General features: G+C 39.0%; 1 protein-coding gene across 13 annotated transcripts in view; it reads right to left on the reverse strand.

Moving 5' to 3' along the window:
• KIF1B (kinesin family member 1B) overlaps positions 1–26,141 on the reverse strand; it is an 82,874-nt gene that overhangs the window by 44,461 nt on the left and 12,272 nt on the right. For 4 of the 13 annotated variants that reach the window (XM_090123280.1, XM_090123287.1, XM_090123285.1 and 1 more), the window contains exons 3-19: positions 19,050–19,126; positions 16,758–16,937; positions 14,915–14,980; positions 14,634–14,812; positions 14,039–14,150; positions 13,497–13,574; positions 13,265–13,330; positions 12,503–12,520; positions 12,048–12,123; positions 11,685–11,763; positions 11,045–11,187; positions 7,599–7,732; positions 6,447–6,526; positions 5,082–5,157; positions 2,295–2,374; positions 1,531–1,637; positions 1,005–1,088 (exon numbers count right to left, since the gene is read on the reverse strand). In XM_090123280.1, coding sequence (XP_089979406.1) covers positions 1,005–1,088; positions 1,531–1,637; positions 2,295–2,374; positions 5,082–5,157; positions 6,447–6,526; positions 7,599–7,732; positions 11,045–11,187; positions 11,685–11,763; positions 12,048–12,123; positions 12,503–12,520; positions 13,265–13,330; positions 13,497–13,574; positions 14,039–14,150; positions 14,634–14,812; positions 14,915–14,980; positions 16,758–16,937; positions 19,050–19,126 — 1,635 coding nt within the window. Of the gene's footprint in view, positions 1–1,004; positions 1,089–1,530; positions 1,638–2,294; positions 2,375–5,081; positions 5,158–6,446; positions 6,527–7,598; positions 7,811–10,094; positions 10,137–11,044; positions 11,188–11,684; positions 11,764–12,047; positions 12,124–12,502; positions 12,521–13,264; positions 13,331–13,496; positions 13,575–14,038; positions 14,151–14,633; positions 14,813–14,914; positions 14,981–16,757; positions 16,938–19,049; positions 19,127–26,141 lie in introns of all 13 variants that reach the window. The other 9 variants (XM_090123286.1, XM_031613330.2, XM_031613332.2 and 6 more) reach the window with 4 other exon arrangements.

Genomic DNA, 26,141 nt, shown 5'->3' on the forward strand with positions numbered 1-26,141 from the left:
TTTTAACCAATGTGGGAAAGAGCTGAAGAAACACAGTATTATCTTTCAGCTACATCCTAGGGACATAAGATACTCACAAAGATGGAGATGACAGTAAAACTTCTCTGCTCTCCCACACAACATATGAATGCAGTTAAAATAAAAGTAGAACCTCATTCTAGCAAGTAGATTCCCAGAGTAATCAGAATTGCTCTTGTCAATATACTGACAAAATGCAAGCTTTTAATGATTTCAAAAGCCATATCTGTAATCTTCTGATAAGTCAACTGTCCAGATGCAGAAGGAAAGAAGAAAAAACATCCCTTTCTAGTTTAAAGTAATTACTAAATGATACAGTCGGAGTTTTCAGTGTGAGCCACATGCAGGCACAGAACAACTTCAGCTTTGTGTTGAAGTCAACATGCTTTGTTACATGCAAATACTTGGTTATAACTTTGTGAAAAACAAATTGATGTTTGTTTTTAACCGCTGGCTAAAGATGGGTTAAAAATCATAATTTAGGGAAGTCACTTCCTCCCCCTTAATTCTTTCCCCATATGTCTTTCTAAAAGAATGTAGAGGATTGAGTATGAAATCTAATGAGAGCAAAGAGAAGCTGCTGTACTCCTGCAGAGGGTCATATCTTAGCTTTGCCAGGAAGCTGGGAATTTTCCATCAGCAGCTGGCAGTCTGTCTGCTCTGTCTCACTGAGACTGCCAAGGGCAATAGGTTTGGGCAAGAATGTACTGGAATAACATCAGGGCAAGCAGGAGGACAAGCAGGATGCTGCGTGGCAGTGAATATTTAAGTATGCTTACAGTTAGTGCAGCAAAGAATGAAGGAAAAGGAATTGCTGACGAGAAAAATGCTAACTTCTGTTTAAAAGCTGCACTCCAAGGAAGTTTGCACTACTGCACTTTAATAGCACTCAACATTCTCTACAAATGATGTAAATGTCACATATGTACAATTCTTAGATGCGGAGTCCAAAAAAGAAAACACCAACCTATTCTAACATTTCTTACCTGAGCGCAGTTGCACAGGCTGCACAACCCGCTTGCCATTAACGTAAGTTTCTGATCGTTCACAAGGCTCCAAAGTAACAATAACTACAAAGAAAGCAACAACGAATGAGACTTCAGAGAGCACTGTATATAAACTGCAAAGCATGCAAGCCCTAGAGACCTCTCATTTTCTGACTCTCCCTATTAACACCAAAACAGAATGCAAGTGAATCACTCCTCAATGCTACAGTACTTAATAAAAATAGAACTCCAGCAATAACTCAATAATGCAGAGGGTAGTTATTGCTAGTAATTTTCTGTTTGAATTTTCATGGTTACAGGTAATCAAAACCCGTTACCTATCAAAAGGCTGCAATTTGAACATTATCCCAATTTTATTTTGTTCCATCAAGACTCAAGGAAACAGTCAAAGCTGAGACAAGAGAATTTTGTGCCAATATTTAAATTAAGTATTCTCTGACCAAGTAACAAGCAAAGAATGATGCAAAAACTCATCAGCACTTGGCTAAGAAAAGTAGCTTTTCACCTTCACCATTGTTGTTCCTCTCACTTCGAAAGATACAGTGCTCTTCTTTGATATGAGCCCCACTCAATACGATGTCTTGCCTGCGCTCAGCATCAGCTTGGCCAACCCTGAGTGGAACAGAAAACATTTCAAGAGCAAGTCAGACAGCTGCTACAACTCTGTAGTAAAATGCAGCCCAGAAATATCTTTAGAAGTCCACAATGTTAAGCCCCAGAAGCATGAAGATATATGTCCATTCTGAAGTCAGATGTTTGAGCATTTCTAGATAACAGCTATCGCAAAAGTGGATTTGTTACAAAGTTAATTTGTTACAAAGATAAGAAGGTGTTGCATTCAATAAGCCAGCAGAAGAGGCATGGATAATAGTTTATTTATATGAATTGAATGCTCAGTCATATGCTGGTTGCTTCTGTCAAGTACTGTGGCTTTCAATTCTCCACCACCAAAATCTCAAAGGCATTTCCAGTGTACTTCATTCCTTTTGTTTGACTATATATTAAAAGGGATATTCTACTTTCTTTTACTGCCCAGTGCAATAATAAATATCTAATAAAGCACAGTGACTGCAGATATTACTTATAAAGCACAAAGTAAACTTAAGGGAAAATGCATTTCTGTGCTTTTCTCACCTACAGCAAATGCCATGCTTATGCCTAGAAACTGAATAACTCAAGGAGCAATTATTATTTAATGTCAAGGTGTCTCCAGCATAAGAACATAAGCAAGCAAACCAGACTTCAGAGCATATTAATACCAACCCTCACCTAGTAATACCATCTTTGATGTAGTAGAGCAGACATTCAGACATGAGTGGATCTTCATTAAGGTTTACAAGATGAGGAGTCTGAAACAGAAAAAGTAAAGGTAATTAAGAATTGAAGAGCTACTTCTAGGTTTCTTCCCACAGCTGTGGAGAGTGTATAATAATCCAGCAGTTTTGCTATGCACTTCCAGGTTACTCCATAATTCGTCTCTTCAAAAATAACCTCCTGTAATACTGAAAAGCCTCACAAAGTTAACAGCAGAAGTACAGCTCTGATTAGTTGATATTTCAGACAAAAAAGAAAGAGGGAATAGTTATGGCTTCAGTTAAAAACATAACAATTCCTTGGAAAGTAAACTTGGATACAGAATATCCAACAGCAGAAATGGGTGCTCAAGTAAAATTTTGCAACTGATGTGGAATCAACTATGGCTTTTCTCAGGCAATATAGTCCAGGTGTTCATTCAGCAAAGTTCACTGAAGACAAAAGAAAATCTAGAACTATCAACTGATACGAACAGCTAAAGAGCTCTTCATCTAAAGTTTCACTAGATTTAAATATACTACAGTTACTACAAACCAACCTTCTTTGGTGAAAAAACCCCATTGGAATCAGCAAACAAGTCACACGGCCTTGGTGTGAAAATCTAGCCAGTGAGATAGCAGTAAGCATAAGCACAAAAGAAAGGCAAAAGTGGTTATAAACAAAGAAAGAAAAATGATAAAAGAAAAATAAGTGTTAATAAGCCTCCTTTCATTCTGTTACTCTCAATTAGAATAAATTAAGTAAAAAATAAATAAATTTGCCTAAGATTCCTTGGAAATGTTGTTTCCATCAATTTATTCTAGCTACAAAAAAAGACTACTTGATAGAAATGTTAATAGCACACAGTCTTCTATTGGGGCACAGACACCTAGACTTAATCAACAAAGAATTTCATTGTGAACAGTTAGCAACTTCTGAGCTTCCATAAACTAACCAGAGATTATTTTTATCCCCTAAAAAAATAAAGAGGGAACCTAGAACTATAGCCAAACACATGCCATACCATCATCTCTGTTCACAGCACTGAAATACATTCAGAGTTGCATATGAACGTCTTCAAACAAGAGAAAACTTCAGAAAGCAACACTGTCACGAGACAACTTGACACTTTGCTCTGCGTTCTACACGCACATTTTGGCATCTCACTTGACATAGTAGGTTTAAATTCTGAATTGGTCCATCACAGTCCATAAAGAACTTTATGAAAAATAGAACTCAGTTTGAAACTGATGCTGTCTAAACTTGCTGTTTGCTTATTCTGAGATTTAGTATTCACAGAATCACAGAATGACTTGGGTTGAAAGGGACCTCAAAGATCACCTAATTGCAACCCCATCCAAAGACCATTGTGTCTTCAGTATTCTCCTGGACAACATTCCTGAAGCATGAACTGAAGGATTTTCTCAGCTCCAATCTTTCATGAGAGCATAATTAAATTTCCATAATTAATATCAAATAGTTTCCTGTCATCAAAGACAAAATGCAGAAACACAGCTATGGTGGCTGAATGTGATACCTCTTAATTTGTAAAGTGGGCAAAATTGACCTTCTACACCTCCATTTACTGCTCAGCTGCTAAAAACAGTGCTGCTGTAGTAACACATGGTTATATTTGTGCAGGTACCTTGAAATGTGAAATCTTTGTAAAATTTCCATCACTTACACGTGCACAACAGCAGCCATAATTATTAGGAGGATAACTAATAAAACTGAACTGCATGGACAGCAAGGAAAAGAAGCTAACGGGACTAGGTCAGAAGTTTTACTACTTCTAATAAATCCTCTATGGGTAAAATAAATAGTAACTACTACCAAAGCAACTACTCATCTCAGGTGGTGCTTATGAACAAACCTGATCAGCTGAAAATGCATCAAAAGAGTCATCAAAAAGAGTTGATGGTCTCTGAGGGAAAATCTAAAAGGAGATTAGGATCCATAACATCAAAGAAGGAAACGTGTAGAACACTCAATGAATTAACACCATTACAAACCTTACACACTTCTCGAGACCAAAACCAGAGCTCTACCTCCTCCAAATACAACACTTGAACCTATCAAACATTTTAACTAATAATTCTGTCCTATGCCTGTAGACAGGCCCTGTTTACCCTTAGATTCAATTTATTACACACTTGAGTATGTACTGTTCACACTAAAACATTACCCTGTGCTATCAACTCATGAGATACTTGAGATACAAGAAAGAATATTATTTTCCTTTCATTTAGTAATTCTTTACTAAGCGGATCATTTTATATTTGCAGCGTTAATTTATTATTAATTTATTATTATTAATTTAGACTTTTCTAAAGGAAAGTACACAGTTCGACCATTTTTGGATATCAGAAACCTGTGAAGTTTTCATGCTGCTCCCATTTCATTAGCACATCAGGCTAGTGCATGCTTCCATGACCAATGGAAGCCATGGCATGCAGTAAGCTTTACACAGCTGCCTAGAAGCATGTCACATCATTTCATAAGAAGCAACATCCAACCTCACTACTATAGGTAGAATTATTCTCAGATGCAGAGTGTTTTGATGTATTCTAACACTCAAGCTGTTTTCAAAAATATAATGTAAAAGGAGCTTACTACTGACAAGTCAAACCTCACCTACACTTTCCGGTACCTTACATGGATACAAGCCCTTCTGTGAATAGCAGTTTCCTCATCATCCTCACCCTGCAAGATGACCAACCAGCCATTGACAGACATGATTCAAAAATTATCAGTTTTCCATACCTTTTTAGGAGAAAAGACTCCCAGTGTTCCTCCATCTTCCCGAATGGCAACTCCCATTTCTGCCAACAATGCCTCCCTGGAAGAGTAAAGCAAATTATTTACCACATTTTAGGCTTCAAAAGATAATTTGTGATCAATAGAAGCTTTTGGTTTCATTATAAAATACACTATGCTTTCAACCAGCCTATCCACCAACCATGCTAGGGCTGCTGCCACCTAAACACCATAGGGCAAGTTTCCAAACTTGATCTCCAGAGCTTAGAGGAGGAATAAGAACAACAAGAGAGATCTGACAACACTTCAGTGAAGTGGAGCATCAAGAAGTGAGTATAATTTAGAACATTAATCTTCCTTAAGGTGGTAATGAATGTAAAGGCTGTTCTAAATTTAGAACATTTAATTAAAAATGAGCAACCATCATTTGTTAATTTATTAAGATTTATCTGGCTCTTCCTGATCCAATATAAAAAGCATTCTTTCCTTAAGACGTAAAAGGGATTGTGAGGGGACAAACTCTTCATGTCATACACTATTCTTGATCTTGACAAAGCACAACAGTAAACTCCAACAGAGAAGAGTAAGAAAACCTGGCAAACTGTTATTTTTTCCCAAGGTACTCCCACAGTCCTCAAATCTCTTAAAAAAAACTCCCGAAATGAAAGTGGAATTTCTCCCTCCCAATTGCTTTTATTTGGGGACAATTGATTGGTTAAGGTTTTTCTGGTGGGTTGTGTTTTTTTTGTTACTGTTTTTATTTGGGAGAGGTTTTTTTGTTTGTTTTGGGGAGAGGAAAAGGAGGGTGAAGGACGTGGGGGTGGTGAATTCAACTCTGAGCATCATCAACATGATGCAGTTAAGACTTCCACAGCTCATAGATCAATTATGAGAATTTCAAAGCATTTAATAAATAGCACTCAGTTTTGTTCCAATCACTTTCTGACAATGCTTAAGCATGTCTTATTGCTCTAGATGCAAGTCAAACCACAGATGGAAAGCTGAAGTTGTTCCACAATGTAAGGAATTCTGGTACTAAAAGTTTAATCTTTGCTGTTTAAACTCAGTGCCAATGTTTTTGTAACGTGAGAGAAAGAGGAAAGAAAGAGACCAGGACCATATGCTGCTTCACAACAGAAGCTGATGTAGCAGCTTAGGACATTATCCAAACTATAATTCTAAGCACTTTAACTTTAGAAAACATGAGAAAGGATATGGCATTCTCTCAGTACTGCCCCTGTCGTTACACATAATACGAAGACCAGCAGAATTATCACTAAGCCCCATTCTGCTGTTCCACTGCTTTTCAACAGAGCGACATTATCCATTTTCTAAAAACAATTCACATCTACAGCATTTCTAATTCCTGACCTTTCCATCCTAATGGCCTCTGTTTTCCTCAGCTTCTCTTCCCACGTTTCATTCAGCTCTGCAATGATCTTCTCAGATTCCTGTGTAAAAATCCCAAAAGCTGTTTTACAGTGTTCTCAATGTTCTCTACATAAAATACAATGTAATTAACATTGATACTCGGTGCTAGATCTCAATTTAATTTGAGGTACAAAACATATCCAGTGCTTTAAATCACCAAGTTGCCTTCCTTAATTTTTAAAAGAATTAACAGCCTTGAAAGGAAGCCAAAAAGAAAAGACAACTTGGTATCTAACCTCAATCAGACTTTAATTTGAACCAGATAAAAATTTCTTTTTTCTTTAAAATCCTAATTTACAGACATCATTCAGCAACTGGATGCCAGGGAGCCACAGAGAGCACACCATTATTTCCATGGTAACAGCAAGTTCCTAACAAGAAAGGGATTTGCGGTGTGTGTTCCAGCCCATTCCAATCCCTGTGGCAGTGTCTCATGGACAAGACATGAGAATGAAGCACAGATTCAACAGAGCCAGCTTTCCCCACTCATCCACCCATGGAGATTAGGGGGGGCCTTCGGTGAAATAAAGAAATACTTCACTGTAATGCACTTTTGATGCGGTTCAATTCTGTGCAGAATTGGGACAAGGCTGCTATTGTCTGGATAAAGCATGCTATTCTGTGTGCTTCACATTTTAATCTGTGGGGGCTGGGTGAACACAACAGTGGCAGGATTATTCTGCCTCCTTTTTTCAACTTTGGGGTAATTTGGTTTTCTGAAAGCTGACTGTATTTGCTAGTCAGACCTAGTCCACTCCAGTGCTGACCAGGCCTCTTCAAGTCTATATTTAAGTTCAAATTTCCTGTAATTGCCATTGTATCAGAAGACATACAAACAAGAACCAAGATCACAATTCTGAATTTAGCGGTAGCTCCAGGCTACAGTTAAAATCATATAATCCTAGGCTGTACACGAACACAGCCTCAAACTCACTTCAGTAAAATGCATTTTGTACAAGTGGGTTTCAGACAACTTCCTATGGAAACAGCAGTATGCTGGATATATTTTTGGCTGAAGGAAAGTTCTCCCACTTCTGACACTGTTTAGCTTAGACCCGAATAACAGCCTGCTTAATCTGGAGCAATACTTGCCTTCAAACGCTCAATTGCCTCTTCTCCTCCAGGCGTTGACATGATTCTTTCCTGTATACTGGACACAGATGTTAAGCCCACCTGACTACTGAGAGAGCAGGAGGACGGAGAGGCAGTGAGGGACCCCATGGAGGCTGTGGAAAAATTGCCAGGACGTTGATTCTCGGTGGCTAGCAAGTATCTATGCTTATTGTTCTGAAAATCTTTCAGATCTGAGAGAGACACACAGACAGAGGGAAGGCAGAGAGACGGGCAAAAGGAAAATAGGAGGAGGGAAGGAACAAGAAAGAGGAAGATAGGAAGGAAACACCAGTATAAGAGGAAAGCATTTAAGCAGCGACAAAACAAGTTTTGTAATTTTTAGATGGCAGTTCTGAAACAAATCCCTTCACATTAGTAGGTATGATAAATATCTCAAATCAGACCCTGAGGATTACTAGAAAGGGCTGTGCCATAAATCACTCTGATCAAAAAAGCTTGAAAAAATAAATTACACTCACCAAAAATAAACTGTCTTACTCCTAAACGAACATTAAGCTGCTGTGCACCATGAAGGTCAGAACAGGAGCAGTTACTGATGGGATTAGTGACATCCTGGGCTGAAGCCTGAATATACACCACTTTAACTCAGCAAAAGGCTACACTCTAGATTCCTTTAATTCAAAGTAGTGATCACAAACCACTGTGACCACAAGGGCTACCAGCTAACTCCTCCTCAGATGTTGTCAGCATCTAAGCCACCTGTCAGCCCAGCACAGGGAGGAAAGAACACAAGTTCACAGTAATGTGGTTGTACCTCCCTCTTAATCCCCTCCATCTCAGATATGTGATCAGCGAAGTATCTGCTGAGGCTCTGACAGAAGTACCACAGAAGGTGGTTTAAAGCTTTTTGGTCTTCATTTACAAAAAGAAAGACAAAATAAAAAGTTATAAGGCAGCCTTTGGAGCTTGAATAAACAGAGACCTGAAAGATACCTTCTTTAAAGGCAGGAAACAAGATGAAGGTACATGAATGATTTTAAAACATCCAGAGGCAATTTATTTTGATCTAACTTGACTTCTCAAATGTCTGTAAACCTCAGAATAATCACAAAAAATATTTTGTAACAACTAAACAGCTCAGTATTGATAGTTTCAATGGTTTTAATTTCTAGCTCAAACAAATCCTTCAAAGTACTTCTCTTAGTAAAGAAGTAAAACCAGGCCTTGCAAATTATAAATAAGGGCTTCACTTTCAGTAAAATAAGAAACGCTCAGACAGACACTGCATAAATCTCCATGTCCTTCCACATCTCCTCAACTTCTACCCCAACCAGCCCTGCTATGGTAAATCCAATATCTGAGCATTCTATTGGGTCTCATGGCTGCATCTAATCAGTTTGAAAACCACCATCTGCGAATAAAGGAAGCAAGGGCGGAAGGTTAACAAAAGAAAGGCAGGTTAAGGAAAGGGAATGCCATCAGGATGAGGAAAGCAGACATGGCAGAGCAGGGAGGATGAAGTCTCGAAAGGCCAGGAGACACATGCACTCCTGGAGATGAAAGTAGTGGCACTCGCTGTAGCTTTCGCAGTTGCTGTGATCATTAAGAACCAAAACCCTCAACACCATGCACACTCCTCCTGGAGGCTGCAGCTTTAACAGATGACATATGCACACGCTGGAAGCAGCATCAGAACATAAGACAAGGCCAGGATGAGTCTTTACATCACCAGTAGCTTTGATTTCAGGAAATTTCAGACAGATCTCTTCTAGCTGATACTGTTCTCAAGTGAGGGGGAAGAAGGCTGGCTGACGGTTTAAAGCAAAATCTGCCAACACAGAGTTTACACTGTACACATATCAGACATCTCTCTTGCAATGGACTTAGTATATTTCCCTTCCATAAAGGCAAGCAGCAGAACAGAAATAAAATGATATTTGCTGAGTGTTTCTAACCCTAGCAAACTAATCATCACCAACCATTACAGCTCAAATAAGGAACCTTTATCAGTACAAGATGTGTAACTTCTTGTCTAAAGAGGCTACATAAAATAAACCTCAGTCTCCAGGAGGATCTAATACTATTTCATCTTGAATTAATCAACACATTTCAAATAAATACTTCTAAGTGGTAAAGAGAAGTTAAAAGATTAGGAAGCTAAATGAGCAGAAGCTGTTTCAGCTGAATAACTCAAAAGATTTGAGAAAAAATTTTTAGTTCAAATACAAAACATCAGCTGTCATGGAAACAGCCTAAATCATGACCACTCTCCCTTCTGTATTCTGCCAGAGAGCAAGCAATGAACATATGCTGTATTTTAAACTTTGCACTTGTTTTTTTTTTTTTGACTGCCGACATAATCTGAGCTGGTTAAGCTAGTTTCCATGAGACTGTATAATGTTCCACAACGAGGGTTCTGTCTGGGATTTCCCTGTGAGAAATGCTGGCATGCAAAGCTCAGTTAAAAGCTGACCCAGAAAAAGCAGGTTAAGAAGAGAACCACACAATACACACATTTGCCTCCACTTCCAGAGTATTCATCTCCCATTGGATCAACTGAAGGGAAGCAGGAGGGAAAATACAAGAAGGATCAAAATTGAAGATTCACCAGTGACATAGGAAGGGAAGAGATAACTACTCCATGCTTAAAGATATAATACACAGTTTTCAGTAGCATTTTTTTTCAGTTTTGATCTAGAACCAAAAAACAGACTGCACCAAACAGATGTTCTCACGCATTTCATTTTCTCATGGCCCTCATCTCTTGAAAATAAGCAGATAGAAACATTTATACATGAAGTGAGGCACAATTTTGTTCTAGAGCTTTATGAGACTGCTGGCAAAACAAACCAGTATAATAGAGTTCTACCAACTTAACTCCAACTCTTGCCCCAAAATAATTAAGTATTTTATTTACATGCAACCGTTTCAAAGTAAGTAAATTTTGAGATGACAAATGCTTTGACACTAAGGGCATGGTCTAACAGGAGTTAGGCATCGTTTTCTTTTCTGAGCAAGGAAGGTACCAAAGCCAGGTAACAACTAATGACCTTTAGCCTTCAAGAAATAGGAAAATATGCTTGTGTTCTCAATATGAAATCAGTTGCTACATCACAACTATCCTTTTTTGTTTTAATCAGCAGCCAGACAAAACGCCCTTCATAACTCACCAAGGCAACCCTTGAACGTGAAAGTTCTATTACAGTAAAATTACTTCCATTGCAATAGGAAAATCCACCTCCATGCTTTTCCTTGAGAGTTTGAAGGTGGCCTATTAACATGACAGAGACTGATCTTAGGATGAGTTATTTAAAGACAGAAGAGGCCATTCCTAAAATGTTATTCCAAGTTTAACAGCAGGTTCTACACCCAGTTTTAACATTCTATGGGAGGCCAAGCTCTCCCTCCCCTCTGTAAGAGGAGAGACTAAACCCAAGATGGCAAGGTCTGTTTAACCCACTTACTGTCAATGATATCTCCCAGCCCTTGGGCACGCAAGAGATCCTTAAGTCTTGTCACCTCCTCCTTCAGCTCACGCACCAGCTTGGCATTTGGATCTTCATTGATAACAGCATTACATTTAATCTGCTTTGCACGATCAGCATATCTGGAACCAATCAAAAAACAGCCCCTTAAAATGAACACATGCACGTCCATAGGCAACACAGGAATGTGGTAACATAGATTTACATCAGAAGAATTTCTACTTAATACAGAGTGCTGCTACAAAAAGAACAAGTCTTCTTCAAGATCTATACAAGATGTATTAACAAGGTGGACCAAGCACAACAGAATTTTTTCCCCCATTACTGACTGCTCTGAAGCCTCAGTTAAGTAAAATGCTCAATTCCAGTGACCACACTAGAAAAGAACAGGAGAAGATGAGTTTGACATTTCAAACTAGAAGTAGGCAATTAACTCCTAGTTTCCCTACTCACAAACAATACATCAGTTTTCCCCTTTTGGGATAATTGCATTTTTTTCTATTATAGAGTTTTCTTTCCTGGAGGTTTCTCAATTTATATTAACCAAAAATCTGAAGGATAGCATGTGTCTGGTAGAGCTCACAGTTACCCATATTCATCTCAAATGAAAAAACTGTACCTTAAAGTGCTCAAAGTTTCATCATAGTTGATATCTGCTGGACTCAAAGCAGCAACCATAGCAGTTCGGGAATTACCACCTGTAACAGGACAGATGAAGTTTCAGACAACACTGCAGTGCACAATCTAAGCACTACAACCTAAATATCAGTATTTTCCATAAAGTACAGAATTCAACTGCATTCCACATAAGTAAGGAACACACAAAAATCCTGCAGAAAAGCTGCAACTTTAGAAAAAAGTGAAACATGCGATTCAGATTTGAGCGTTAAAATATTTAAACCCATAAAGAGTACAAATTTAAGTGAATTAAAAACATTCTGAGAATTTCTTTCTGTACTGGCACAGGTAAAGTCAACCATACCTAGATTTTCTCGAAGGAGCCATGTTAGTACAGAATCCCTGTATGGTATGAAGTCCGTCTTCTTCTTTTTTTTACTCTACAAATTACAAAAACAAACAAGAAAAACCTGAAAAATAAACACTGAGTGGAAAATGAGCACAGATGCCCTCTCAAGAGGTGCTGAAAAGGCACCTCTCTGCCCCTTGCCAAAAGTGAGTAACCTTAAAACAGACAAGTAAAATTAAGTATAGTGGGTAAAATATACTTGTGCATGTGTTTTTCATGTCCTTATCTCCAACCTACGTCTATTTTTGAATTTCAGCATTGACCACTCTCACATTTCATAACAATTCTTTATAACATAGTAATTTCTCAAGAAAGATCCTTGTTCATTGGTTTCAAAGTGAAGACAATAAAATTTCACAGCTGGTCAAAAAAAAAAACAACCAAAAAACCAACCACTCTGACCATCCTACCTTGCTGGTGCAGTTATCCTAAGTTGAAAGCATCAAGGAAAGCAGAAGACAATAAATGATGAGCTTCTTAATAGAGCTTATATACATTTCCATATTAGTTTGGATAGCATTCTTTTATTGAGAAGCCCCATGAATTAGAATAAGTTTCATTAAAATAAAAACAAACAACAAAAAAAGAAGCACTTAAGTACACACAACCTGTCCCAAGCTATTGAGAACTCACTTTTAAAAGCAGCAGTAATTCACCTTTTTTCTTGTTTTGTTTCTAATATTAATCGAATAGCAAAGCAGAAGAGGAGGTACATTTCTGAACCTACAAGACTGTGTTTGGATTACTGTATGTTTAATCAACTAAACACATTAAGTCTTTGCATTGAAAAAACGTCTGTGATGATCAAACTGCTTTTTCTAACATATGACATTTTAGTATTTTAACAAGAAATACGCAGTAACATTTCCAGAATTATTCTTTTCAACAGAAATACTACTATGGCTGTACAGAACTGAAAGCTTATTACATGAACACATCCTCTACGTAAATGTAGACTTGTTTTGCAAGGCTTCTTCAAAGCTAAATAAACTAATGCTTCCAACTACCTTGAAATAGTTTCCAGCAGGCTCTGTAAGATGCTTAGGACGCACACAGAGCAAACTTCACTGATAATGCCAGGTCAAAAAAGTGAATGACTCTGCTGTACTCTCGCTGTCTCAGTTTTACTAATTATAGAAAGGATGCTGCAGATAACTAAATGCTGTACTTACCACCTCTGCCAATGCTGAAATAACTTTGCCCAAAGTCGTGAGAGATTTGTTTATATTTGCTCCTTCCTGGGAAAACAGAATCCAGCATTACTAAGTCTTATTTTTCAATCATGAATCTCTGCAAACTTCAGTCTTTACTTCCATAGCCATTTTTTCCCAAACTTATAATTGCAATTCTTACACTGCTTGTGCACCACTTCCCTTTTTCCCCCACACATCAGTGGCCCAATACCTTTAATCGGGTTCCTTTGGCACCAGTTGAATCAGCTCGCTCACTCCCTGCCAGATCCACAAGGCTGATCTTGCTGACCTGAAGAGAGAAATAACAACTAGAATTAGTCCTTGTCAAACTAAAGTAAGAAATTAAGTAACTTCAAAAAATTCTATGGCATGAGAAAAACTCTGCCTAAAAATGACCATGGTGTGTTTAAAACTAAGGTTTTCACATGCAATTAGTTTGATAATTATTATTATCTCGTGGATAAGAAGCATCTAGAATTACAGAATTACACTCTTTTAAACATCGCTATACTTTAGATTACCTAAAAAGAGAGGTTGAGGCCTGCTGACATGAGGTGACAAAAAACTGTTACTGCTAAAGGCAACGTAAGAATCTCAAAGGTAAACAAACTTACATGTCACCCTGACTTTAGGGACATTAAAAACTGTTGTAACTAAGATGGGGGGAAATCCTCAAAATTCCTTTCATATCTCCCTCTCCATAGAACCTACTCCTTAAGGCTTAATTCTTCCCACTTCTCATCTGTAACATACCTTCTCTGTGGAAAGATCAGTTTCTGCATCATGTTTCTTCTGAGTAAAGACAATTGTAAACACAGCGTGAGAGCGGCTGCTAGTTTCATTCATGTTGGTAGCTGCCACAGTCCTAGAAGATGAGCACACACAGATACTCTCAGAAAACAGCAGCCTCTGTGCTGCAAGTACAACAACCTGCAGGACTCAGTGCAGCTGCAGAGGATCACAGCTCATTTGCACTTATTTTTCAGTCCTCAATTCCTTCCAGCGTTAGCACAGTTCAGAGTTTTAGTCTGTACTTACTGACCTATCTAACACTAACATATAAAAATGACATTCACATCAACCTCATAGACTGTTAAATGAAGCATACTGTATATAAATGACAACCAACAGCAAATAAGAATCTAAAGCTGTAAAACCAACTTTAGTCGTGATCACTTGAGTGAAGGAAACTACTTATTTATACCAAAAGGCTGACTTAAAAGCCAGTAGAATTACTTATTATTTAAAGACATTAGAGGCCTTAAGTATACATAGTGATTTGCAACACCATTACACCACTTACGTCATGTAAACCCATAGAAGCATGTAACATGCTACTGCTACCAACCTGGCTTTGTTTCCAGCATCCATGAGGTCTGCAATGTCTGTGTAAGATGTGACTGCTAACTTGGACAGATCTTCCACATAAGGGCCAAGCAGGGGATGCTCTCGCACCCTCAAATTCCCTTTGTTCTTCGGGTTCAACAAGTCTCTGACTCTCTCACAATAAATCTCCATGTAACTCACCTGAAAACAGGAATTGGGAAAGATCATTTAATGATTGTTAAGGCTGGTGGTTTAGTTTGATGTCCAGCACACAGATGTTCTTTTATTCCTCACCACACTCACCTCTACAGAGTACGACATCTCTTCATTGCTGTTGTCATTGATTTTCTCAAACAATTCTTCACATAGCTGGAAAGGGATTAAAACCAAATCAGGAATTAGATCTTACTGAGTAATAAGAAGTAACTACAATGACATGTCATTAATTTGGCAGAGGAAGAAAAGGAACAGATTGTATCAACAACAGCGTCACTAGGAAGATACTTAACCCTAATTATCTGTCATTATCATCCAGCCTTGATAATTTATTTTATAAAGCATTTCAATTCTTCAAGGTTTAACCAATACTAATATTCTGTAACACAAAATTGGAAGAATAATCCATTACAACATTATTACCCAAAATAACCAAAATTGGAAGTAAGAATTTTAGGAACTCGTGACTAAAATACTTAATCCTACACTAGCCTATTTATCTTTAAAAGAATAATCCTGTGTCAATTCACTGGTACGTTTAAGTTTCAGGATTCAGATTTAAATCAATAGGCAGATAGTATCAAAATTCATTTAACACCATCTTCATACAAAGAATGCTTCAGTCACCCAGCATTCTACTATTTCAGTAGCACTCTTCTACTGGTAAGTCAAACAAGAGACACAAAATTAAGAACATAAAGGAAGAAAAGGAATGAACAGTTTGCAAATACATGGATATGTGCAGGAAGATTAAAAAGAACAAGGACAGAGGGATGTGCATACAAAGAGGACCTGGCAACACATACCTACTGGCAACTGCATGGAAAATAAATTACATGGAAAATGCAGGCAAATTTAAAGCATGTACTTTGAAGTAATTCAGCCAACACATGGTTAAAGTCTAAAGCATCACACTATGAGACAGGAAGACAGAGTCAAGGAATTTTGCCAACACAAAGAAATTTAATGTCAACAACCTGTATTACTCAGAAAGTGATTGTGCTGTACCCTCTGCATACGTGACAAGAGGGAACAGATTCAACAGGTTCTCTCTGAACACATAAATCATTTTGTTTCTTCATAAGGACACCTCAGTGAAAACGGAGGGAAAGTACTTTATTTAGAAACTGGTAGACAAAGAGCATTACTGCATCTACAGGAACATTAAGTATTTTTTTAGAACACTCTTTAGTTCATACATATTTGACGTAACAGAAACAAGAATATCAAGATCACAAATCAAAATAATTTTAGCACCAAACTGTTCTGACACATTTTCAACTAACTTCACCTGTTATGTTGATGCTTTATATCACTCCAAGAGAAACAAAACACTTCAATAATTATGTCTTTAATCACATCATCCCACCAGATGTGCACAAACGTACTCTTCCAACATGACTTCAAGACAATCTACATAAGCAGCTCCAAGTGGGACCAGCACATTTCCTATATACTTCATTGGGGTCTGTGGCCTAAATAATTTCCTCCCCAAATTATCAAATGCATCAATATATTATTTGATTTCTAACTTTGAAAAATTTGTTTCCACAAAAGCTTTATGGCAGATTCATCAGCACTGTCACCTGGATTCCTACTGAATGCAAAGGTGTCACATGCTGACCTCATTATAGTCAGATGAGACAAGAAATCTACTGAACACGACACCTTCATTCACCAGTTTGTTGGTGAAGGAGAGAAACTGGACGCAGAAGAGCAGACAGAGAACATATGGTACAATTTTTAAAAGTGTAACAATGGAGACAAAATTACTCAGTGTTCTTTTCCAAAGTAAGTTTCTTTCAGCTCAGAAAGAAACTGTTGCTGTGTGTGAATTGCTGTTGCAATATTAAAAAAATTACTGTATTGGACAATAAGTATCTGAACATGCTCTAAAAAAAAATAAATCCCTTTCTGGGTTTTGTCATACCTGGGGGATTATCCCTGCTTGGCTCTCCTCCTGTTTGCCCATCATTGTGTAGGATTTCCCAGCTCCAGTTTGTCCATAGGCAAAAATGCATACATTGTAGCCCTCAAAGGCATGCAGCAACATCTCCTTCCCAATATCATTGTACACACGGCTCTGAGATGCAAAGGAGGGATCTTCGGGCTGAAAAGACACAAAAACAGGATCAGAACAGTCTTCTCACTTTCATGTAACATTTCAAAAAGCAATTAATCTATCTTGTGGGTCAATTCTCTCAGGAAAAGGCGAAGAAAGCACATTTTTCCACAGATTTTTCCCAAAACAATACCAGCTGAAGCAGAATGACAGCCTTGGCAACACCACTCCAGCTGAGGAAGCAACCTCCCTAAGAAAAGAAACCAGTTTTGGTTTGTGAACACTGCTGACACTACTGGACACGTTTTGTGTGAGATCACTGACAAACATGATTCAAGGTGTTTGGAACAGAGAGAGGAAAAACATCAAAAGTAGTTTGTTTGTATCCACTCTCCAAACTCTAAGAAGGTCTGGAAGTCACAAAATCCTGGAGCAGCTGCTCCTGACTGTGGCTCAGGAGGGGAAAAAGAGAAGCCAAAGCTGTTGAGTTTTTTTTTTTAGACTACAAGAGTGCAGATGAATCGTTAAAACAGACCAGCATTTTCTGGCAGCTGTCCTATTCCACTGCGTATATCCAATCCTGGTTTCAATATGCAAGCTCAGTAATTGCAATGGTGACTCCAAAAATCCCTAAATACATATTTCAAACTATCAAGTAACTGAATCAGCCAAGGACAACGTATCAGAACATTTTTCTATGGTTAGATTCAAGGCAGGGTTTACTTTAAAACAATTCATCCCAGTAACAAAGCAAAGCAAAACCAAACAAAAACAAAACCAAACAAACAACATAAACTTGACCACAGATGCACTGACAAACCTGCAGAAGGACAAAGCAAGGCATCATCTTCAAATACCTGACTGAAAAGTTTCTGCTGCACTTGGAATAAAGCACTACCACCTCTACTGTCTGATTAAAACCAACAGTGCTGCATATGCAATGAAAAAAAAATCTAAACAATCACAGTGTTGAAAAATAAACTTGCCAGATCTCAGAGCAAACACAGAACCTGCTCAAAACTAAACTTCACAAACCAAAAGACATGAATCCTCTGGTTTTTATGCAATATATTTCAAGCACTGAGGCAATTTACTGGTCAGACTCCAACTAATATTGGAAAAAATTATCACTCTAGCAATGCAGATGTTTTAAGTTGCACAAACCAGAGCAGACTGCACAGCTAACATACATAACATAAATTGCTCTGCAATTTGATTTTGTAGGTGGATGTCACTATGGTATTATTAACCTAGTATTTTTCTCTTCCTGAAATACTGGACTTAAACATTAATTGCTCCTGAAATCAGGACAAAATCTAGCTGGGATAACATTCTAAGGTTACACTCAAGGCTCTCAGATCAGTTCTTCTCCTTGATACAGCACGTCTGCTGGTTTTTGGTACTTAATGTGTCCTTCAGATTCCTTCAGCTGATCCCATAATTTATTTGCACAGCTGCTTTGGAATCAAGACATTCAGTAGGAAGATTCATAAAAAGGGCTGCACAAATCCAAGTTTTCCTAGGTTTTTGTCAAGAAAGTATCCTTGCTGGCCACAGATTTACTCAAATATTGTCATATTTGCACAATCCAAATAGCTAGAACTAAAAACAGAGAGAAAAGCATTACCATTCTTTCTACATTTTTTGAGAAAAAAAGGCAGGGGAGGGGTTGATGGCAGATCAACACAGTTCTGCTTTACAACAATTACTGGAAGTCAGCAAGACCTTAGCACTAATTTGCAGGAGGGTGGGGCAGAGGAGCTCGATGGGAGAGTTTATTGCTTTTGCAGCTATTAGAAACACAGGTCACTACTCTGCCTTTTCCAGGCGTGCCAAGGGGAACACAGACCACATCTTTCTTTGAACTGCAGAACATGAGCAACTTTCAGCCATACACAAATAGAACTGAAGTAACTCTGGTTCACGCGCACCCTTAAAACACTTTAAACTGTTGCTGAATATTTTAAGTAATCTTTCAAATACCCACAACTTGCTATTAAACTCTAAGAGCTTAGATTTCCCTTCTCCCAAGCTTTCAGCCTTAATGAGGGTGACAGAGACACTGCAGGAACACCTGACAGGGATGGAACAATCAGAAAACAAGCAAGCAGTTAAATCAAACCAGGTAAGGAAAAATGGTTTCCTTGTAAAAGAACTCACCGATGTGTGGGACCAGTAAGAATAGTCAAAGCTGAAGGACTTTGGCGCTTCCTTGGGATTCTTTGGGTTGATAATACCTATGGGAAATACAATTCAAACATTTAGCTAACTTGACATTTAGATGCATAATTAGTGAGTTTGCTGAGCCTCAATCTCTGTCCCTGAGTATCCCCACACCACACAGGAGTAATAAGACTGAAGCACCAGATTCATATCTTCCAAAGAAATGCATTCCTAAAAGGAATGATGCTGCTAAACAAAATTCTTCTGTTTTATGGAAAGCCTGAAGTAGGTCATGCTGCTCCTTTGGCACGTAGAAAGGCTTTTAGGAGTTGAGGGATATTAACAAGAAGGAGGAATGAAAATACAAAGACCTCCAGAATCCACAACACAAACCCCACTTTTCCTATCAGTACACCTGTAACCGTTCTGCTCTTTTTATTTTCTCAGCTCCCAAAATTATTTCAATAACTGATCCACATACATGCATCCCCTACAATCAATGTAATGCTCTTCAAGGTATATTTTAGGTGCTGTTCCCCCTCCCACCCCAAGTAACCTCTGCCAATAGATTCAGCTGCCATTTCAATGACATACAGGACTCCTGCAGGTTGTGTATTCCAGAGGGTAGTTTATAAGCACAGCTCTTGCTGAACAAGTAAATCTCTACTACTGCTTCTTCTTTTCAAGTCTGTATTGTAGGAAACACTTACAAGATCATTTCCACCAGCTGTTTTCAAAATCATCTACATAAATAGGATTTTAAAAAGACATACTCCTGAGAGTATCAGAATCAGACAAACCACACGTCCACCTGCACCTATAGCAGCAATCTGCCTTTGGAAATCTTATACTAATTAAGATATATGCAAACAAAAATCTACAAAGAAGAAAGAATACACACAGGTGGTGACAGTCTTGCTGGGGAAAACTTGCATTCCAACATCAGCCAGCCTAAGCAAAGGATGGCTGTTTCTCATGTATTCAGGCCAGCAAGGCTGCGCTTCTGGGAGATGGGGACTTCTGCTTCTTGGGAGAAATGAAATCAGAAACAAACCGCGACACCCACCACCCCTTCCATTTCAGGCATTATGATCTTAACACGTTGCACTGAAGTCTCTGAAAACACGGCTACAGAATTCCCTTCAAAATGTAATCACTCCACCAGATGCTGACCCCCTGAGCAGGTCCAAAACCACACTGTGGAGAAGGGCTCGCTGTGTGGATAGCAAATAGCAACAGTTGCTACTCTTTCTTGTGGTCAACTTCATTTTCACTTGGATGCACCTTGTGCTGACATTCTTGCTGTATAAAAGCTGACAGACATGCAAAGCCAACAAATAACGTTGCTTCACACCCGTACAGCATCACATGGCAAAAACACGTGCAGCTTTGGATAGCAACACGGGCATCAACGCATACCAAACCAATAACCTAAGCACTCAAATATGGCTCCCATTTCCCTTGCTCCTCTTGACCAAGCAGCAGCAATGCTGCACCTACAACACAGTAGTAAATCAATTCTGAAGTGAACAAATCCACAAGACAACCTCCCTGCAAAAATCTCAAGCAGCTCTTTCAGTGCAACTTTTAGCAGCCTGGAATAGAACTTCTCCTGCTCCTCATTCAATTATTGAACAATCAAAGCTCCAGAAGGTAGGAAAGAAATCATGTCCTTCAGCAGCAGGTTCCTATGCACAAAAACAGCACCAGAACCAGTCTCCAAACCATTTCAATGTGTCCTTCAGGAATGAGCACCACCACTTTATTCAGTTATGGTGGGTTAAGGGCTCCAGGGAAAGTAATTTAACTATTAAAAGCAGAAAGACAGCAGCAATAAATAGAACCCATCCCCATGTATTGCGTAACACAATTCAAAGCAGATACACGAACACATACAAATATTGCTGGCAACTCTCATGACAATTAATTTGCAACCACAAAACTTTGATCTCCATCTCCATGGCACAGCTGATGTGTCTCTTTTTAGAGCCTACACTGAAATAACAATTATTCATAAGTCTTTTTAATTCTTATTTTGTCATGTACAAATATAAAAGCCACTTCTCTTGGCCAAAGTATTTGTTCTGTCCAAGGAAGAAAGTTCAATTAAGATTCTACTGTGTCAGAAGCAGGAAACAGAACAAGAAGCAGCATAAATGTTAGCATTATTCAAAAAGGAGTTTGACATAAAACACACATTATGCACTAATAGCTTAAAAAATTCAAGAATCACAACATTTAGTGACAAAAATGCCTAATTTTTCACTCAGCTTGCTGTTCACAAAAGCATGCTGACCACCTATGAAAGGCCTCTAGCAGTGCAGCACGCTCACTGTCAAGCAGTGCACTACCCACCTGCCCTTACAACTCAAATCTGATCCATCATGTTCACAGAGTGATGCTCAGGCTCCAGGATTTATGCTAGTGGTGGTTCACCTTTTTATTTATGTTTTTTTTTTTTAAATTAGGCTTCTCTGAACTCTTTCAAATTAAGTTCCATGTCTTGAAAACTACTTTCTAGGATGCGCAAAGTTTCTGCAAAGTATATCATGAGAAGCATATGAGGAATGGGAGAACAACGTGAAAGAAAGCAGCTCTGTCAGAGGCTGGGAATGCAGCAGCTTGGCCAAAACCTTCCACAGAACAGGAACAGGGCAGAGGAAACCTCCTGGCTGCCAGCAGCTCTGCATGCTGTCCTTCATGACTGATCCAAACGCAGCCTTTTCACTCAGTTTCAGGTTCAAGCTTGAATTCTTTTTATCCTTATTTTGATTCCTTACATACAGTCGACATTGTCTGTCTTCAGTACCACTGGTTTAATGGAATCCTGTCTATGTCTGCAAAGGAATCCAGAAGGGCAGAACAACTGAGAAAACAAGATTACAGCTTCAACTGATTTCATGCGGACTGAAACCTTCTTTTAGCACACGAAGCTGCTAGCATCCATCATGGTCAACGCAGCCTGAATTTGGACTGAGTGATAAGATGCATCATAAGGCAAGCTGCGAAACCTGAAAGAAGATGGTGAGGCAGCAAGAAACCAGGAAATGAAATTAAAGCAACTGACCTAACTTGAAGGTGTCTATTGTGCCAAGGGCCAACTCTGGAAGGACTACTAGATGAAGCTCACAGATACTTCTGAAGTTAGATAGAAGACTTGTTATACCACAGGTAAGCTTTATCCTCAAGTTTCATATGCTAGATTGGAAGGGGGAAAAAAGCCAAGTGTGATCATGCAGAAATTAGACTGAGCAGACGACGCTGATTTCATGAACCAAGCTGGTTTTTTCAACTAACAAGGAAACAAATAGAATTAAGAAGTAAAAGCATCGCTTCCAGCATCCCCAACACCCACAAGAACAGTAAAAGCTTTTCAGTTATTTTGTTTGGTTTTTAAGCTGTGCAAGGCCAAGACATGCCATATTAGTAAATCACAAAACAGGTCACCATCTAGCCCCTCTCACCACAGCAGACTCTCGGCATGGTACACAAGCTAATGGTTTAATTACAGAGCCTCAGGAAATAAGAAAGGCAATAAGGCAGACGATCACAGCAGGAACACATTAATGGCCTTTTTATCTTACAGAATAAAATTGTTTATTTGATATTTCAAAGGTCCAACGTGGCAATTAACTTTTCTGTTTGCAGCCTGACACTGACGCTTTGTGCTGCAGCTATAATTAGTTACCATCAGTGTGGCACTGTAGCAGCTCTGCATGTTGGAGTCGGCCTCAGCAGCCAATGTCTGTGAAACTCAATCCCTTTTCCAGGCCCCCTGCTTTACCAAGAGCCAATTTCTTCGCTCATTTGGAATCCTACAGCTTTCCACAAGTTAAGGTTTCTACATTGAACAGAAATTGGCAGGGGATGCTCTACAAAATCACCATCTCCTCCACCATTGCTACTGAAACAAGTTACATACAACTAATTCAGAACTGTGCCATCCCAGCACAGAGAGGCAAATTCTACAGGAATTTTTACATAGCACTGACAAAAAGGTAAGGAAATCATCAGCTTTGCACTAAGCTTCCTCACACCAAATAACCTCAAGTTGTGTATCATTACATAAGCAATTGCATTATTCTGATCTCTTTTGCAAATGTGATTTCCTGAAGCTACTATGAGATGATAATACACAAATCAGCAGTTGTCATCTCAGTCTGTACTCCATACTCTGTACATACAGCTTGCCAGAAAATGTGCCTGAGAAGCACACAAAGCATACACAACTGAGTAACTTTGCAAACAGATCAGAATAAGCAATCACAGTCATCTCTGAGGAAGGAGAACAGGAGATTCCCACAGAGCAATTCAGAACTCAAATAGAACAATCCTAAAACACAGCTCACGGGTACTGCTCCCATAACAGTGCAACTGCCAAAACCAGAAGTGGGCTCCAAAGCTTTAGAAAGGTTGCCATGACTTTCTTGGAGTCTTCTTATCCAAAGAGATCCTGTGCCATTAACACAATTGGAAGACTACAGGGGCAAGAATGGATAAAGAGCAACCTATGGCTCAATACCCAGTAACATAACAGATTCTCATATCACCTTCTGTTCCCACACTCCCCCAAACGCAGAGAACAATGCCAGTTCTGCTCCTGCACTTAATCAACCAATACAATAGAAATGACAGACTTGTTTTCCCCCTCTCCCAGCTACTTCTTCATTTTCAGATGCACTTCATATGTGTGGATAACTACAAAAAAAGGACTTTTTCAAAACACAACAGATGGCTCACAGTGCAGATTTAGATTACAAGACACAACCCACATGTTTTAACCAATTAGTCTTTGTAAAGGAAAAGTTTATAGTAGGAACAGCATTGTCTAACAAAAGATAAGCAGAAAGTTGGAACACAATCAACGAAGGAATTATAATTTTAGATGTGTGGTATTAACAACAACAAACCCATCCTCACAAAACGTTTGATCTCACATGCCTTTACTTAAACAGGCAACTTCATTGCTTGGCATGAGGTTCTTCCATACTCCAACCTCTAAATCTCTATTTGTTCCTTTACCAACACTCCCATACCACCCACCACCTGCTCCATCAGCTAGCACAAAAATAACTCATGCTTTCAGTCTTTCAGGTTGATGGGATCAAATTCACTTCTAGTTTCACATTTCAGCAAAAATTGTTTGCAAACTTTGACAGAGAGCTTCAGTACAGAAACGCTTTGGTGTTCCAATGGTCATTTTAAATTTTGGTGCCTTACAGTGCAGTTCTGATTTGTTCAAGTTTATATCCAAAAAACACACCCATATGTACTTCATTTTACATTTATAACAAGAGATACACTCATGGAATGGGGAAAGGGTGCAAAGCATACAAGAGTTAAGAAATGTAAGTCTTCTTATTCCTCACTGCCTTTCAGTCAAGTCACCAGATTGAGCAGCTCCACCTCCACGAGCGGTGAGACTCTCCCTGCAGGGCACACTGACATCAGACATGCCACTATTAGTCACTCTGTAGGGCATTCCAGCACAGAACTGGATAACTGCAGTTTGCCCTTCAGATAAACACTAGCAGACAGAATTAACTTGGGCTAAATCCTGGGATTAGCTGACATACAGTCTGTGCTGGGGAGGAGAGGAAAGCAGACTGATAGATTCAAAAAGAAAATAATAAAAAATAAAAAAACATCCTCCTATTTATTGCAATTAAAAAGTAAAACCCAATAATGGTGGAAGTCAGGTATGGAATTTCAGAAACCAAACTCCCATCATTTGTGCAGTGCATTCTCTTTCCTGTCATTCACATTGTCCATTCCTGTATTCCTACCCATCCATCAAGGCAGAAGGCACAAAGACTCCTTTATTCCCACCTAGGAAATAAAACCAGTTAAAATGAGTTGTCATCTGACAGAACAGCATTCACACCAGCCTCAGTAATTCTCCTAATGGCAGCAGTAACCTACCCAGAGCACATTCCTACCAAATACCAACACGTATGAAGAGATAACAGCAAGCAGAAAAGGCACTGTCCTGTCCTCACTTACATTCTCACTCACCATTGGTGAAGGAACAGATAGGAGTTCAGGAGTTAAGCTGGGCAGAACTTTGGCACGGCTATGTTTTTTCTTCAGCAAAATTTAGGGAAACAAATCCCAAATAATTCTGTGCCTTCTTGAAATTCTATTTGAACGTAAGCAGCGCTTTTACATCCGAATAATCAATTTAAATGAGGTCAATGATCTTCAAGACTTTTAGAATCAAACCCACAGGACCAAATTACCAATAAAAGTATCCCAAAATGCGCGTGTCTGGAAAGTCTATCTGCACCATCTGTAGACTGGAATGCCAACAATGGGAACACGGTGCTTACTGAGAGCAGGGTGGAGCAGGCATTCTTATGTGCTGGGATGTGAATAACACCCCACAAAAACATATTTAATACAGGCTTCTTTCCTAGGCATACGTTGCAATCAGATATATGGCCGTACTGCTTTTATAAAGAGACTTTCAAGGTTGTTATTACAAGAGATAAATGAAGGGAAACGGACACTTCCAGCTTGTAAAACAGTGCCTCCTTTTCAAAGCATTGTTTGCATTTTTCAAATCATTAAAAGGAAAGGAAACCAAATAGAAGCTAAGAACAGCTCATTTGGAATTCAACCGGATTCTCTCCCTGCTGTGGAATTTCAGCCTTGTACTGGAAGAAAGGTTGGATGGGGGAGGGCATTGTGCTCAGCAGCACCAGAGCGAGGCAAAGGCTGGCTCACAGAAGCTGCTGGAAAGCTGCTCTCATCCTCAGCTGCTCTTGCAGATCCCACTGCTATAAATACCAGCACTGCAGCTGGCATTCTGGGAGAGCAGCATGCCGGCAGGCTGTGCATCAAGTGGGAGCGAGCCGAACCACACAGCTCCAGCCATCCACAAAGCTGAACCAAAAGCACCCCAAGACCCCACCGCCGTTCGATAACCTGGCACTGGCCTGCTGCAGAAGCTGTGGATCGACGCTTGGGAGTTGTGCTCAATTCTTCTCTCCTGTGTTTTTTGCTGCAGGATAATACAAACTCATCCCTCGCTTTCTGCTTTCACTTGATGGCACCTCCAAAAGCTGCTGGCCTTCTGCAAAGGTTGTT

Source organism: Phasianus colchicus, chromosome 22, assembly GCF_987193195.1.
Source record: "Phasianus colchicus chromosome 22, bPhaCol1.hap1.1, whole genome shotgun sequence".
Lineage (NCBI taxonomy): Eukaryota > Metazoa > Chordata > Aves > Galliformes > Phasianidae > Phasianus > Phasianus colchicus.